Source organism: Gallus gallus, chromosome 1 (genome assembly GCF_016699485.2).
Source record: "Gallus gallus isolate bGalGal1 chromosome 1, bGalGal1.mat.broiler.GRCg7b, whole genome shotgun sequence".
Classification (NCBI taxonomy): domain Eukaryota; kingdom Metazoa; phylum Chordata; class Aves; order Galliformes; family Phasianidae; genus Gallus; species Gallus gallus.
In genome coordinates this window covers 68,026,200-68,039,335 of record NC_052532.1, presented here as the reverse complement: position 1 = coordinate 68,039,335, position 13,136 = coordinate 68,026,200, and the positions used below count along the sequence as shown (strand labels likewise).

The following is a 13,136-nucleotide window of genomic DNA, read 5'->3' as shown; positions in this document are numbered from 1 at the left end:
TTTTTACAAATTCTTTTATGCAACTTTTTCTACCATCATCCTTCAATTGTCATGGATAGAAGCATAATAAGGGCCAATCTTGCTATAAGAAAGCAAGGTGGTAACTTGAAAATTTAATTACAAAAGTGCATACACAATTACATGGGAAGAGAGCATTTCATGCTAGGGAGTTCTTATTTTTTTTTAAAAAAAGGATATAATTATAGGATAACATAGCGATTCAGGGCTTGTAGGGCCTTCAAATTTCAGTGGAAACATTGGCTTTTGTTATGGTTCTTCTGACAGTTCTGCTGTTTCTTCACAAAATGTATGGAGTCATAATGAAGTTGGTTTTACTTAACCTTGGCTCATTCCTACTAGCATCAGTATGGTATATGTTTTCTGACTGGTATAGACATGTTGTTCTGTCCACCTTATCTACAGATAACTTTACCTTATGTATTTGGCATTTTTCTTCTACTACTTAGTTTCAGGATTCTGATTCTTCTTATGCCTCTTCATTAGGCATAGCTTATGTAACTTATGTCCTACCTGAAATTGAAAATTGAACTACTTAGCCTTTTTTTTATATATTTTTTCTGGCTCGATAAGGACAGCACTTCCTAGCATACAAATTGTCTATTTGTATATTTGCTCTTGCTATCATTTAGAAGTTCTTTTAGTATCTACAGATACTGCCCTGGTCATCTTGGGTAGTTATACCCTCTTGATAATGGGGTGGGAGTTGATATTTTGGTGGCTGGGAAGATGGTATGATGTGAGACAACCTTACTGACCTGGGACACTGCTCTGGGGAGGTAAGTGATAACAAAGGTGGCAGCCATAAGGAATGTGATGGTGATCCCCCACACTCATGTACAGGTACTTTGCGAGGCTGCAGGACATCCATTGCCACATCAACATGGCTAAGCTGGGAGTTGCTATGAAATGTCATAAACTTGTATTTGGGAATCTTGCTGTAATACTTGCAAGAACAGTAAACTAATGTGAGCAGAACCAGCCCAACAGTGACACAAAGACTGCTTAGTAAGGCTGATGGGGGCTTTATGATATTGGAGTCACCCCAGCCTTGAAGTGTAGGCACAGTACTGTTGAAAGATCCACCAAATGGCTTTGTAGTGGGAAAGCAGTTATTGCTATATGAAATATTGAAGATGACATCAATCTTGTATTCTGGTAACATTGCTTGGATGAAATGCGGGCTAACGTATCCATCTGGCACTCGTAGTTTGTTTAGTGCTTCCTGGATTTCCTCTTTCGCACACCAGCTGAAAGGTCTGTTGGCACTTGTACACAGCGAACTGTTGTACCATGAGATTAATGTGGATCCAGGTTTGAGAGTGGTCATCACAATGTCTTTGGGATTGGTGGAGTTCAAATACAAGGAGAGCTTCTCTAGAAATAAACTAATCCTTTTCCTCTCTCTCAAGAAGGAGTAGTAGCTGTTTTTGGTTCTGATGGTGTAAAGGTGGCACGGTACATGTGTGGGCTTCAGAAGCTCAATGGTAAAGGATTGCCAGACAGCCAGACCCCCTGAGTCTGTGGCAGACAGAATAAACTCTTGAGGTGAATACTGGAAATCAATATCAAGGGGATAGCCACGCATCGTCTGCTGAGACACATCAAATTGAAGCCAGCTTTCTGATCCCCCTGGAGAGCCATCAGCTGGAATTAATTGTAAAGATAACTGAGTTGAATTGCCATCTTCCTCATCAAAAAATGTGTTGGCAGATACAGGAAAAGAGAACAGGCATCCAATAGTTGCTGTTATGAATTCTATTGAATGAACGACCTTTGGAGAAGTGTTTGTTTGCCCTGTAGAGAGGGATGACGAAAGGAAAAGGGTTATGAAGAAAAAATAGCTATCTGATAAGCTTATAATGATAAGGTTATAATGATATTGTAAAGCACTGCCCTTGATCACATCTTAATGACAATTTCATGTGCTTTTGTTTGTAAATTTTACACGTGACTTTACAATTCTCCTGTTACGTTGAAGCATATTTAGCAGTGATGTGTTTATTGAAACAAAAACAAAGACACTTCTATCTAGTGTAATATGTTAGTAAGGTCTTTTTCCCAAAAGTATATCTTAATCTAATTCATAGAAATACCACAGCATGCTTCTCAGATTATGGATATACTTCATGTTGGCAGTCAAGTATGTCCCATTTCTGACGCTTTCAGTATCAAGGAGTAAGTGCAGTGTTCTTTCCTATTATTGCAAAATTCTTTCAATTCTTTTTTTTTTTCTTTTCTTCCCTTTTTTTTTTTTTTTTTTTTCCATTTTGTGTTATGGAGAGTTGATGTAACCTTAAAGGTCCTTCCTTGTACAATTGGATAGTGTATTGAAATCAGTGGGGACTACAGACTGAAGCTACCCAGCAGGAAATTGCACAGTACTCTGATACCTTAATTACTGAAGGCTCTGGCACAGGTATCTCATTAACAGGATTCTCCTCAGATGATTTACATTCATTCCCAGATTAAATTTACAGGAGCCCCTGTCAGTGTGCTTGCACAAGCTGAGATCCCCACCGCAGAAAAATGTATGGTTTCTGAGTAAGGTGTTCTCTTTGGAAACAAGCAACTCCTGAAGAAACACTTAGCTCTGTAAGGAGTTGGTACAGCTCTGACGGTGAGTGTTCCATTGGATTCAGAAAATGAGTTCACATATGAGGTGAATCCCAACACCTGTTATTGTTTCTTTTTCTATCAATAACACCAAACATGGATTTCTTGTCTGGGAATTTTATGAGAGTTTGCATTTTCTTTGCACTATTGAGCCATGCCTATCATTAAGAATAGTTTTGGATTAATCAGGCAAACACTGGGTACCAGCACCATCACCCCACTTCTGGAGGTGGCGGATACACTGCCTGGGGCGGCATTTGCCTTGCCAGCAACACATCTGCCCAGTTCGTAGAGCTCTTATGAGTGAATATATAAGCAGACACCAAGTGAGCTGTGAGGAAGATAAAATGTGGTGATGAGTTTGAAAAGGAAATGTCTGACTAGTGGGTCAAGCTTGCTGACAGGCTCGAAGAGTAAGGGGGAAGATGAGAACTCAAAGAATTCCCACAATCTGTGACAGAGATGTTCATTTCTTCCTGCTAGTTCCCATTTATCTCATTTATGTGTGTTTTCAACACCAGGACAGGGAACACTTCGCAGGATCTAGTAAAACAGCACTCTAAGATCATGCTCTCCTCAGATACCTAATACCTAATTAAAAAAGAGGAGAGATTAATTCAAAGGGCACAAAGTTTAGGTTGTGATGCTTTGAGTGTTATGACCCCATACTACATGAGTTCTGGTATCAGAGAGCAGCAATACCTTGCAGGATCACTAAGGAGGATGATGACATCAATAAGTAGAAAAGCTTTTTTTTTCTTTTTTTTTTTTTTTTTTTTTACCTGGGGTTTTATTCTGAAGTTCTTGTAAAATAGAAAATGGAGGGAGAATCCCTGTACTTTCTGTAGACTGTAGTGTTTCATCGGTAGGCAATTGCAAGGTGCTTGCATCCTGGTGCGATGGTGGTAGTGTCTGAATCGGCTCTGTGAAAACAAGGTATTGTTTATTACAGTGTTAGGTAGAAGACTGCTTAAATGTATGTAAAATATCTTATTGTAATAATTTGCTATACAGCTGGGAATATATTTTAAAAGCTTTTATGGCATGTATTTAAGAATTCTTTGCCTACATCTGCCAGTGAGGTTAGAGCCATGGGGAGGAAGCCGGAGAAGAAAGCAGTGTGGATCTGAGCTTCTGTTGTTAGACTCTTATCTCATGTCTGGCTGTAAAGTGAGCTGGCTTCTGATCTTATCTCTAGAACTAATTTGCTGTGTAGGCATTGACTACGTCAGCACCTCTCTTCGGTGGGAATACCACACTGGGATTGCTCTGTCCTTCAGTGGGCTTTGGCATATTGTATATTTAGTCTTAATTTCTCCGCCGTTACCGTACGGAATGCTGAAATGAAAAATACTGTAATAATGCTGTAAAATACTTGCAATACATTACACACGTGACGCTGGTTGCTTAGGCACCTGATTACAAACCTAAACATCTCAAGCTGCAGTTTTGCACTCTGGGTGTAGACGTGATAGGTCTAGAAGAGCTTTAGAAAGAAAATGCTTCAGAAGGACATACTGAGTCAATTCTACAAAAATTGGGGCAGTGACTTTGCTTGAGATTGAAGGAAGGGTTTGGCTCTGAATGCCTGAACTTAGTATTTAAGTTCTATCACGTACCTTTTTAAAGGTATAGTGGAAGCAGATTCAGACACAATCCTTCAGACTTACCCAGCTGGTCCTATAAACACGCTCTCTCTTGAAGTCTAGCTTATGCTTAAGCCTGACTTGGATTCATGCACTTGGAGGAGAACTCTAAAGGGTGTCCAGTCTAATTTTTTTTTACTCTGTAGGATGTTCAGCTACATTTGTGTCATTCCTGATAAACGTTTGTTGCTGTGTTCTTAACATCCACAGTGTTCCCCAAGCAATCTTATCTAATGTCTTATTATCCTTGCTCTGAGAAAGTTTATCTAGTGTTTAACTTACATCAGCTTAAGTGTAATATAGAGTCATTAGTGCTGCTTTTGTTCCCACGGGATGTGGAGAACAGTTCTTACATCTTTTCAGCAAGTTGTTACATAAACTTGCATCTTTCCTCAGTCTTCTAGATTAATTATTTCCATTTATGTCATGTTTTCTAGTCTTCTGACCATCATTGTGTTCCTTTGGATCTTTTTCAATGGGTCCATATCTTTCCCAAGATAGGACGGCCAGAGCTGGGTCTGGTTGTCATTAGGGGGAAATGTACGAAGCTGAGAGATAAAATTACTTTCCCTTACAAGGAACTCTGTTGCTGACATATCCAAAGCGCAGTGTGGTTGTGCTGATGCAGAGTAAATTATATTGATACATTTTGTTAGGACTCTCCCAGCAGGAAATAAAATGAAGGGAAAGTTAAATGTTGAAACGTACCTGGCACGCTGTTGAACAGATGAGACGCGGCAGTAAATAAAGTCACCAGGGGTACTTCTATGGCATCAACTATGACATCTGAGATTGTGTGTGACTCCAGGGAAGGCTCAGTGATGTTTGGGAATATAATTCCTGTTCCCAGATCTCTGCCTGAGTGCAACTCCTTTGTGGATAAAATACTTGGAGACTGCATCTGTGTTTTGAGCATGCTACCACCATAAGTAGAAAGTATAATTGGTGGTGTAAGAGTAAGAACTGGAGTGCTATCAGGATGGGACAGAATAAGCGGACTTGATTCATAAGATGTTTTAGCTTCACCAGGGAAAGGGCTGTACAAAGAGATAGAAATGCAGGCTGAGATTTCAGTATGGAAATTCAGTTTGGGATAGAGGATCTGTGGTTCTGATTGGATCATGGAAGAAACTGTGCTTTTCCCTTCAATAAATGGAAGCCTATAGGATGTTGGCATAGTCTCAGAAGACTTAGATAATAGCTCATGGCCATGAGCTAACTCCTGGCTTGGGCTACTACTTGCTGGTGAAGGTGGAAACATATAGTTGATAGGAAATGTGAAATCAGATGAAGCTGTGGCTGTTAGCAAAGTGTTTGAGGATAGAGACAGAAGCCTCTCTAGAGACAGGGATGCACTAGAAAGCATTTCAGATTTTGGAAAGTGGCTTTTTGCCTTATCACTATAATCTGGCATTTCTGATGTTGACGTTTCTTGTGGCAAAAATACATGATGTTCTGTCTTTGAGGAAAGTGCCTCTGTCAAGGTATGGGGCCATTCGTGAAGAGTGTTTATCATCAGAGTGTACATGGGTCTAGGAAACAGGTCTTTATTTGAGGTGGTGTCCTGTAGGAGATGGGATCCATATACTTCTGTTTTACTAGAATGGAAATACAAGTCTGTGTGAGGCACGTGAGGCTCAGGTTGCTGTAGCAGCGAGGACACTCCACGAGAACTGCTGGGCAGCACTTCCAGCTCAGTGAAGAGAAGCACTGATTTAGGAACCAGTGAAGGTGAAAGATCTGAAGAACTAGTGTCTCCAAACATAACAGCTATTGTTGGATTATTAGTTGGCGTGTCCCGTGCTGAGTCCATTTTTAAGGTGACTAAACTTTCTTGACTTACAGGATGGTTGTTACTCTGCATCTCATAACTTGCTGTTGTTATACTCTCTTTATATAAACTCTGGGTAGGTGATACAGCAAGTTGTAAGAGTAAACGACTTGGCACAGCAGAGAACAAAGGACTGGGAGCAACAACAGCTGGTCTCTGGGTAATTCTAATTACCTTCAGTGTAGGTGTTGGTGTGATCATTAATTGCCTGCGCTGTTGTCTCGGAGACTTTCTTTTGTAACTCCCTCTCCTAAGTATTCTCCAGCCTGAGATTTCATATCCTAGGAGTTGTGAGAGATGATGTGAATCAATATTGCGTTGCAGGACATGAATGAATTCGTGGAGCACAGCAAGCTCTCCACACTTGACAGGCCAGGAGAGTCCTACATAACGGTTCACTGTGAAGTCAATGTGCGAAGTGTCTCTGGCCAGCACAGTCAGGTTCTGCAAGTTTCTGTGCACCACATCTGTGTACTGCAACAGGGTTACTAGGGAGGAATCCAGGTGGAGATACTCAGAGATCACGTACACAATGTAGAGGCGTTCCTGTGCTTCCAGGGTTTTGGCTCCAGTGGAGAGAATGATTTCAGCAGAAGTGATGGGAACTTCCTTCCCACACCTATGAGTATTGGCATTAAAGTCCAAAATTGCATTAAATTGTTAATCTGCTCCTCCCCCCCTCTTTTGTGAAGATACTTATTAGAATTCAATCCATTTTCGTATGCACATACGTCACTCAACCTCACCTCTTCACCCAAAACTTCCTCCTACTGGATATGTGGATGTTCTACACTCCTTTATCTTTAGCAAGAGCTATGTTTGACCCCATTGCTGATCTAGAGCAGGGCAGCACAATTCAGATTTACCAAATACTACCATCATGATGCTGACTTCAAAGTAATTCAGTTAAAAGATTTACATTTGATGTCTATTAGCCTGGAAATACTTATATTAAGAAAGAGACCCAGTATCATCAGTGGAAATGGGCAGTGTATTGCAGAGGCAATTGATGGCCTTGCCTCTCTCCCCACAAAGGAAGAGCTCCAGTTCCCAGCTGGGGCAAGGAGGCTGGATACTGCCTTATCAGCAGCCACCTGGAGCATCAGCACCCCACTGCTAGCAGGCTTGCATTTTTTTCTTTCCATTTTCATTTTTTTTTTTAAATTCAGATTTGGGCAAAGGACCTCAGCAGCTGACAATACTCACTGGTGCCTGTTTGGTATGTGGTTCAAGCTGTTCTCTGTGTCCAGGAATAAAATGCTGTCCTGAACATGGATGGTGAACTTTACAGCAACTCTCTGGGCGCACGTTCTTCCAGAGGCAGTTATGCTTATCAGGTATGCTCCACTCTCCCCGGTCATTGGCAGTCCCTGCAGCATGTTTGTGTTGGGATTGAAGTCCAACCAGCTTGGCAAATTTGCACCACTGGCTAAAGTGACCTGCTCCATAAGAGGACAGAAGATGAACAGAATTAAAGGCAGGAAGCAGGTGTTCCTATCCTATGTAGATCACTCTGAAAGTAATGCTTCCTATTTATTTTCATGGAAACTACAATAGAGATGAAGAACAAAATAATGCTATTTGATAGAGCAAATTCTCAGCTACAAACACTATTTTTCAGCATAGTCGCTACCATCAGGTAGGCGCTTTCTCCAGTGATGAACAAGAGCCTGCATGCCTCACTCATAAATCTGTCCATTGGGAACTTGGCTTATCTTTCACATCGCTGTTGTCACTGCTAAAATGCACCGCCTCATGGTGCTCACATCCACGGTTTGGTCTCCATAAACGTTCACCAAACATGGATGGATATCAGTGCGTGCCATTTTTTTGAAGGAATTCAGTGACACACCTTTCTTCATCCATACTTCCATGTCAGATGCCAAGTTGTCAGACTGCCCCTCTGCTGCCATCTGTCACACAGCAACAAAATGTAAGAGAATATTGGTGGGAACGTTCAACCTCCACTGCCATACCACCAACAGCTGCCTCTGACATTGCGGGCCAACATCATAAAATAAGAGGCATTGCTTTTGGAGCAGCCCCTGTAGTTTTACAGATGGCATGTTCTAAATAGGAAAAACAGAAGTCCAGGAAAAGCTGCAAATGAGCTGGTGTTCTAGAGGTGGTGTACCTCAGTCTTTCTGTAGTGCTTGTTTTGTCCTTTTAAATGCAGTGACAACTCTGTACGCTTCAAAGACCCCACATTCTTCATGCCGCAGGTAAATTAAATACACGCTGTGCATGGGTTTTCTCTGTTTGCTGAGGATGTAACTGTTGCATTGGAAAAGAGCAGCGGTTACCTTTTTACCACCATTTCTAATTCTTTAGAGTGCATCTCTGAGGGAGACTTTTATTGAGTTAATTTTAAAAATGAAGTGAATGCTCATTTGCTGAAGGATTATACCAAGAAGTGCATTTAACAGCATTACCTTGTACTGAGTTATCGTTCCCTGAAAGGTAAATACTGGCACGGGATAACAGAATATCTTTCCCACGAGGACTGTTGCATCTGGGATTCCTTTCAGGACCTTTGTTTCTTCACACATGTTATCTGACTCCTTGACAACTGTAGCGGATGTGTTTACACAGACACATGCCAGTGCAAAGAGAAGGGGGAGTGCAGGTGACACTTGCACTGCAGGGAGCAAGCAGGACCCTGTGGCAGGGCTCCTGTGGGCATCCATCCTCCAGCAGCAGCTGTGTGGGGCTGCCTGTGTGCACCCTGCTAGCAGATAGATGCTGCTACTGCATTGCACTTTCGATCTGTAAGGAAAAGGGGGGGAAAAAGAAAACCAAACCACACGTATATGCACTTTAGATCGGTCTACTTCATCTTGTGAGGAAGCAGAAAGGTGTAAAATGCAGCAAGGCTGTAAGCAGCGTCTGTTAGAAGCCCTCCAGTCTATTTGTTACCGCCTACAGCTGCATCTGGGGTGGGCTGTAGACTTTATAAAAGCCTCTGTACTCACCGCCGCTGCTCTGTTCAGCCGAAGACCTCTCATGGGAAAGTACCTTGCAGCACAGAGCCAACTCATAACGCTTTTCAGCTGCTGTTGCTCCCATCGCTGTTCCTGTCCCAGTGAAAGACCACTTGGTCTCCAGGAGCTGAAATGTTACACGAGGGCCTCCTCAGGGGGGCCTTCAACATATGGCTTAGAAGAGCCAGATAACAGAGCAGTAACCCGACCTGGCAGGGTTTGTGGTATAGCAGCAGCAAAGGGAAAACCAGGTGTGGCATGCAGCAAACAAACTGAAGGCAAAGGCAGGGTCAGTATCCATGTCTTTGGAGTATCACGGGCCAGACTCCTGCTTTGACTTGCAGCAGTTTTTCAGAGGAGATAAAAGCAGTAATAAGTAGTGAAATGGTATCTGCAGGTGTGGGGCTCTCACAGATCTGTGAGTAGCTTCCAAAGGCAACGCCTTTTGCATGAGTGGGGCCTGCAGTATGCCTCATCTGTCCTGCTGAGGGTAGATTTATTTCAAAGCAAGCAAGAGAAAAAAAGTTGCAGACAGCAGCTGCAATATTTCCTAAACCAATTGATACAGCTGGGAAAGCCTGAACTATACTTTGGACCCAGAAGACTGAAGAAGCAATGCTTTTTGTTACAGCTCTTACAGCTGGGCATCTTGAAAACCACAGCCCTCTCTGCACAGAGACAGCCACATGTCTGGGAATGAGTCTTGCTCTGCTGACCGAGCAGTTTATTCCTCCTGTTTGTGCACACCATGCTTTGTAGTAGCTGCCAGCCTTTCTGCCATGCTGTGTTGCCCAGATCCCTTCCATTTGAATGAGGAGTTATTCTTCGGATAGAGTGAGAAATGGTAATCAATGCCCACAAGTATTCATGTGTACAGGCAAAGAAAAAACCTGTGTGACATCTGAACCACAGAGTGGTTACCTGGAGGCTGTGGCGTGTCCTGCTGGAGGGATGTAGCATTCTGAACATCCAAAAGGAGTTTCTCTGCAGAGCTCAGTGCACACTCTTGAGGTGGCTGCTGCGCTTGGGCCGAGATGAAGCTGCATCTAGCTGAGTCTCTTTTCCTCACAGGCAGAACTGGCTCTGAATGAATCAAAGTTGTTCGACTATGCTCAGCTATGGTGAGAAAAGTTGCTGCAGACAAATCTTCATTTCTCACTGTCAGTTTCTCCTGTGTTACTTTCCTCTGCAACCTGAGAAAACACGACGGCATGTCCTAACTCAGTGATTATGGAATTATGAAATGAGCGAGTAGGTGGTGGGCTGGAAGTTCCTGTTACAGATGAGAACTTTTATTTAGAGAACAGAACTCTTATACGAGGGAATGGGCTCTTGACAGCTGACTAATCTCTGCTAATGGATTTGCCTTCTGAGAGCTTAGTAAATATTGCCGTGTAACCATGCGTGAATCATCATTTTGGAGCACCCTGGTGGCAACGTTCCAAGAACTCTTCTTGCTGCAGTCTGAAGGAGGTCCGAACCACCACCCAAAGGTGCAGTATCTGCCCCAGTCTCTGGGTCCTGCTGCAACTCGGGGGATGGGAAACACTGTGCCCCTGGTGTTTCATCTGTTTGCATCCTTCAGAATTAACCCTGGACCTTTTGAGAAACATAATGCATTTGTTTTGCAGTGCCAAGTGTGGCAAAATATTACCACATTCTGTGCTATACTGACTCTCCAGTTATAAACTAAAACTCCGTACAGAAGTGCTATAGAAGCATAACATGATAAGATATTTGAAAATCTTCTGGCTTCCTGTAATTCTCACTACAGCACAATTATTGAGCTCATAATTCCTTTTTTTTAGGTAAGCTGAAACAGGGGCATGTGGTCACATATGAGGTGAACGCCTTTTGATAAAAACAGAAATGATCAAATGTACCATTTTTTTGTCTAAAAAACTTGCAAAGAAATGTAGCTCATCCAGAAGCAAGGACTCCTGACTGAAAGTATTCCCGTCTTAATGAGATGCAATCTGACTTTCTACCTGCTATCTGTCCCCTCTCTGGCTTCTCTGTGGTTTCTTCTTTGTCTCTGTCTCTTCTCTTGCTCCTCTGGTTCTCTAGCTTCTACTGCTTCACTGGCACCTTTGCCTCCTATCTGTTCTCTGGCACCATTTTGGCACCTCTTGTCTCTCAGTCATCTCTCTCTTGCTTCTCCAGCTTTTCTGCCTCCTCTATGGTTTCATGTTGGCTTCTTTGAGAGACCTGGGACTCTTCAGCTTGGAGAAGGCTCAGAGGGGATCTCATCACTGTTTATAAATATCTAAAGTGCAAGAGTCAAATTGATGGAGGCGGACTCTTCTGGTGGTGAGCAGCAATAGAACAGGAGGTAACAGGCAGAAACTGGAGCACAGGAAGTTCCGGACAAACAAAGGAAAACTTCTTTACTGTCAAAGTGACAGAGCACATGAACACGCAGCACAGAGCGGTGGTGGAATCTCCTTCTCTGGAGATATTCAAGATCTGCCTTCTCTCCTCTGTGCAACCTGCTGTAGAGAACCAGCTTTAGCAGAGTGGTTGGACTTGATGATTTCCAGAGGTCCCTTCCAACACCTACCATTCTGTCATTCTATCTCCCCTCTTGTTTCCCAGGCGTCTCTGTTTTCACTCTGTTCCCCATCTGGCTTCTCTGGCACTTCTCTGGCTCTTCTCTTGTGCCTCTTTTGATCCCCTCTGCTCTACTTCTCATCTGGCTCTCTAGCTTCTCTTAACTTCTCTGTCACCTCTGTCTACTCTATGGCTCCACTATGGATCCTCTGTGAGTTCTGTGGCTCATCTCTCACTTCTCTGACTCCTCTTCCTGTTCTCTCAGGCTTCTCTTGCTCCTTTCTGTCTCCTCTCTGGCTTCTCTGTCTCCTCTCTTGCTCTCTGTTTCCCTGTTTCTCCAGCTCTCTCAGTGGCTTTTTTTTTTTTTTTTTTTTTTTTAGGAAGAAAATGTGTTATCAATAAAGAGAGGAGAAAAATTGTTAAATGGAATTGATGACTGTCCTTTTTTTTTTTGTTCTGTCCTCTCCTAAGGCTCTCTGTTGTTACCCACATTTAGAAAAAAGGGAGAGAGAATGCCTGAATCTTATTTGTTCATTTCATATCTAACCTTCTTCAGGGGTCTTCATCATAGAATCATAGAATGGCCTGGGTTGAAAAGGACCATAATGATCATCGAGTTTCACCCCCCTGCTATGTGCAGGGTTGCCAACCCCTAGACCAGGCTGCCCAGAGCCACATCCAGCCTGGCCTTGAATGCCTCCAGGGATGGGGCATCCACAACCTCCTTGGGCAACCTGTTCCAGTGCGTCACCACCCTCTGAGTGAAAAACTTCCTCCTAATACCTAACCTAAGCCTCCCCTGTCTCAGTTTAAAACCATTCCCCCTTGTCCTATCACTATCCACTCTCCTAAACAGCCACTCCCCCTCCTGTTTATTCTCTCCCTTCAAATATTGGAAGGCCACAGTGAGGCCTCTCCGGAGCCTTCTCTTCTCCAAGCTAAACAAGCCCAGTTCCCTCAACCTTTCCTCATAGGAGAGGTGCTCCAGCCCTCTGATCATTTTAGTGGCCCTCCTCTGGACCCGTTCCAAGAGCTCCATGTCTTTCTTGTGCTGGGGGCCCCACGTCTGGACGCAGTACTCCCAGATGGACCCAGGAAAGATAGGAACATCATTTTCTGAGTGCCCCCAGAAATTCAGAAAACAGGGTGTGACTGAGTGAGTATTTGAGCTCTCTTAGGCCATGTTCATTACTGTTTTGAATGTCTGAAGCTAGCATTGCTGACATGCGGCCCACACAGTGCAAACAAGGCCTGCACTCAGTGCTTTTCATCAGCATCACTGGTAGGAAGCCTGGTGGTAGCGCACGTTCTACTGAATTGGTCAGTATAGTGGCTTTCAAACTTCTCCCTTTAAATTCCATGATGTTCCCAGGAAAGGTTCTTGTGTTTGAGTTGCCAATCAGCATGCAGCGCTATGCCTTCACAGTGGCTGTCAGCGCATAAATCTTTTGCAAAATTTGGGAGATGTTTCTGCGTTTGGATTGCTGCTGTTGT

The 13,136-nt window shown here is 43.2% G+C and overlaps 1 protein-coding gene across 2 annotated transcripts; it reads right to left on the bottom strand.

Moving 5' to 3' along the window:
• Positions 1-10,376, bottom strand: LOC101750972 (dystroglycan-like). Of its 2 annotated transcripts, none has more exons than XM_004938007.5 (6): positions 10,014-10,376; positions 9,084-9,219; positions 7,318-7,550; positions 4,989-6,730; positions 3,417-3,557; positions 1-1,815 (listed from the first exon to the last, which is right to left on the bottom strand). In XM_004938007.5, exons 1-6 carry the CDS (start codon positions 10,136-10,138, stop codon positions 659-661), a joined length of 3,534 nt encoding a protein of 1,177 aa, XP_004938064.2. In that variant the 5' UTR covers positions 10,139-10,376; the 3' UTR covers positions 1-658. The 2 variants fall into 2 exon arrangements, with proteins under 2 accessions (XP_004938064.2, XP_040561748.2); XM_040705814.2 differs by lacking the exon at positions 9,084-9,219 and adding an exon at positions 8,544-8,877.
• Positions 10,377-13,136: the final 2,760 nt, after the last annotated feature.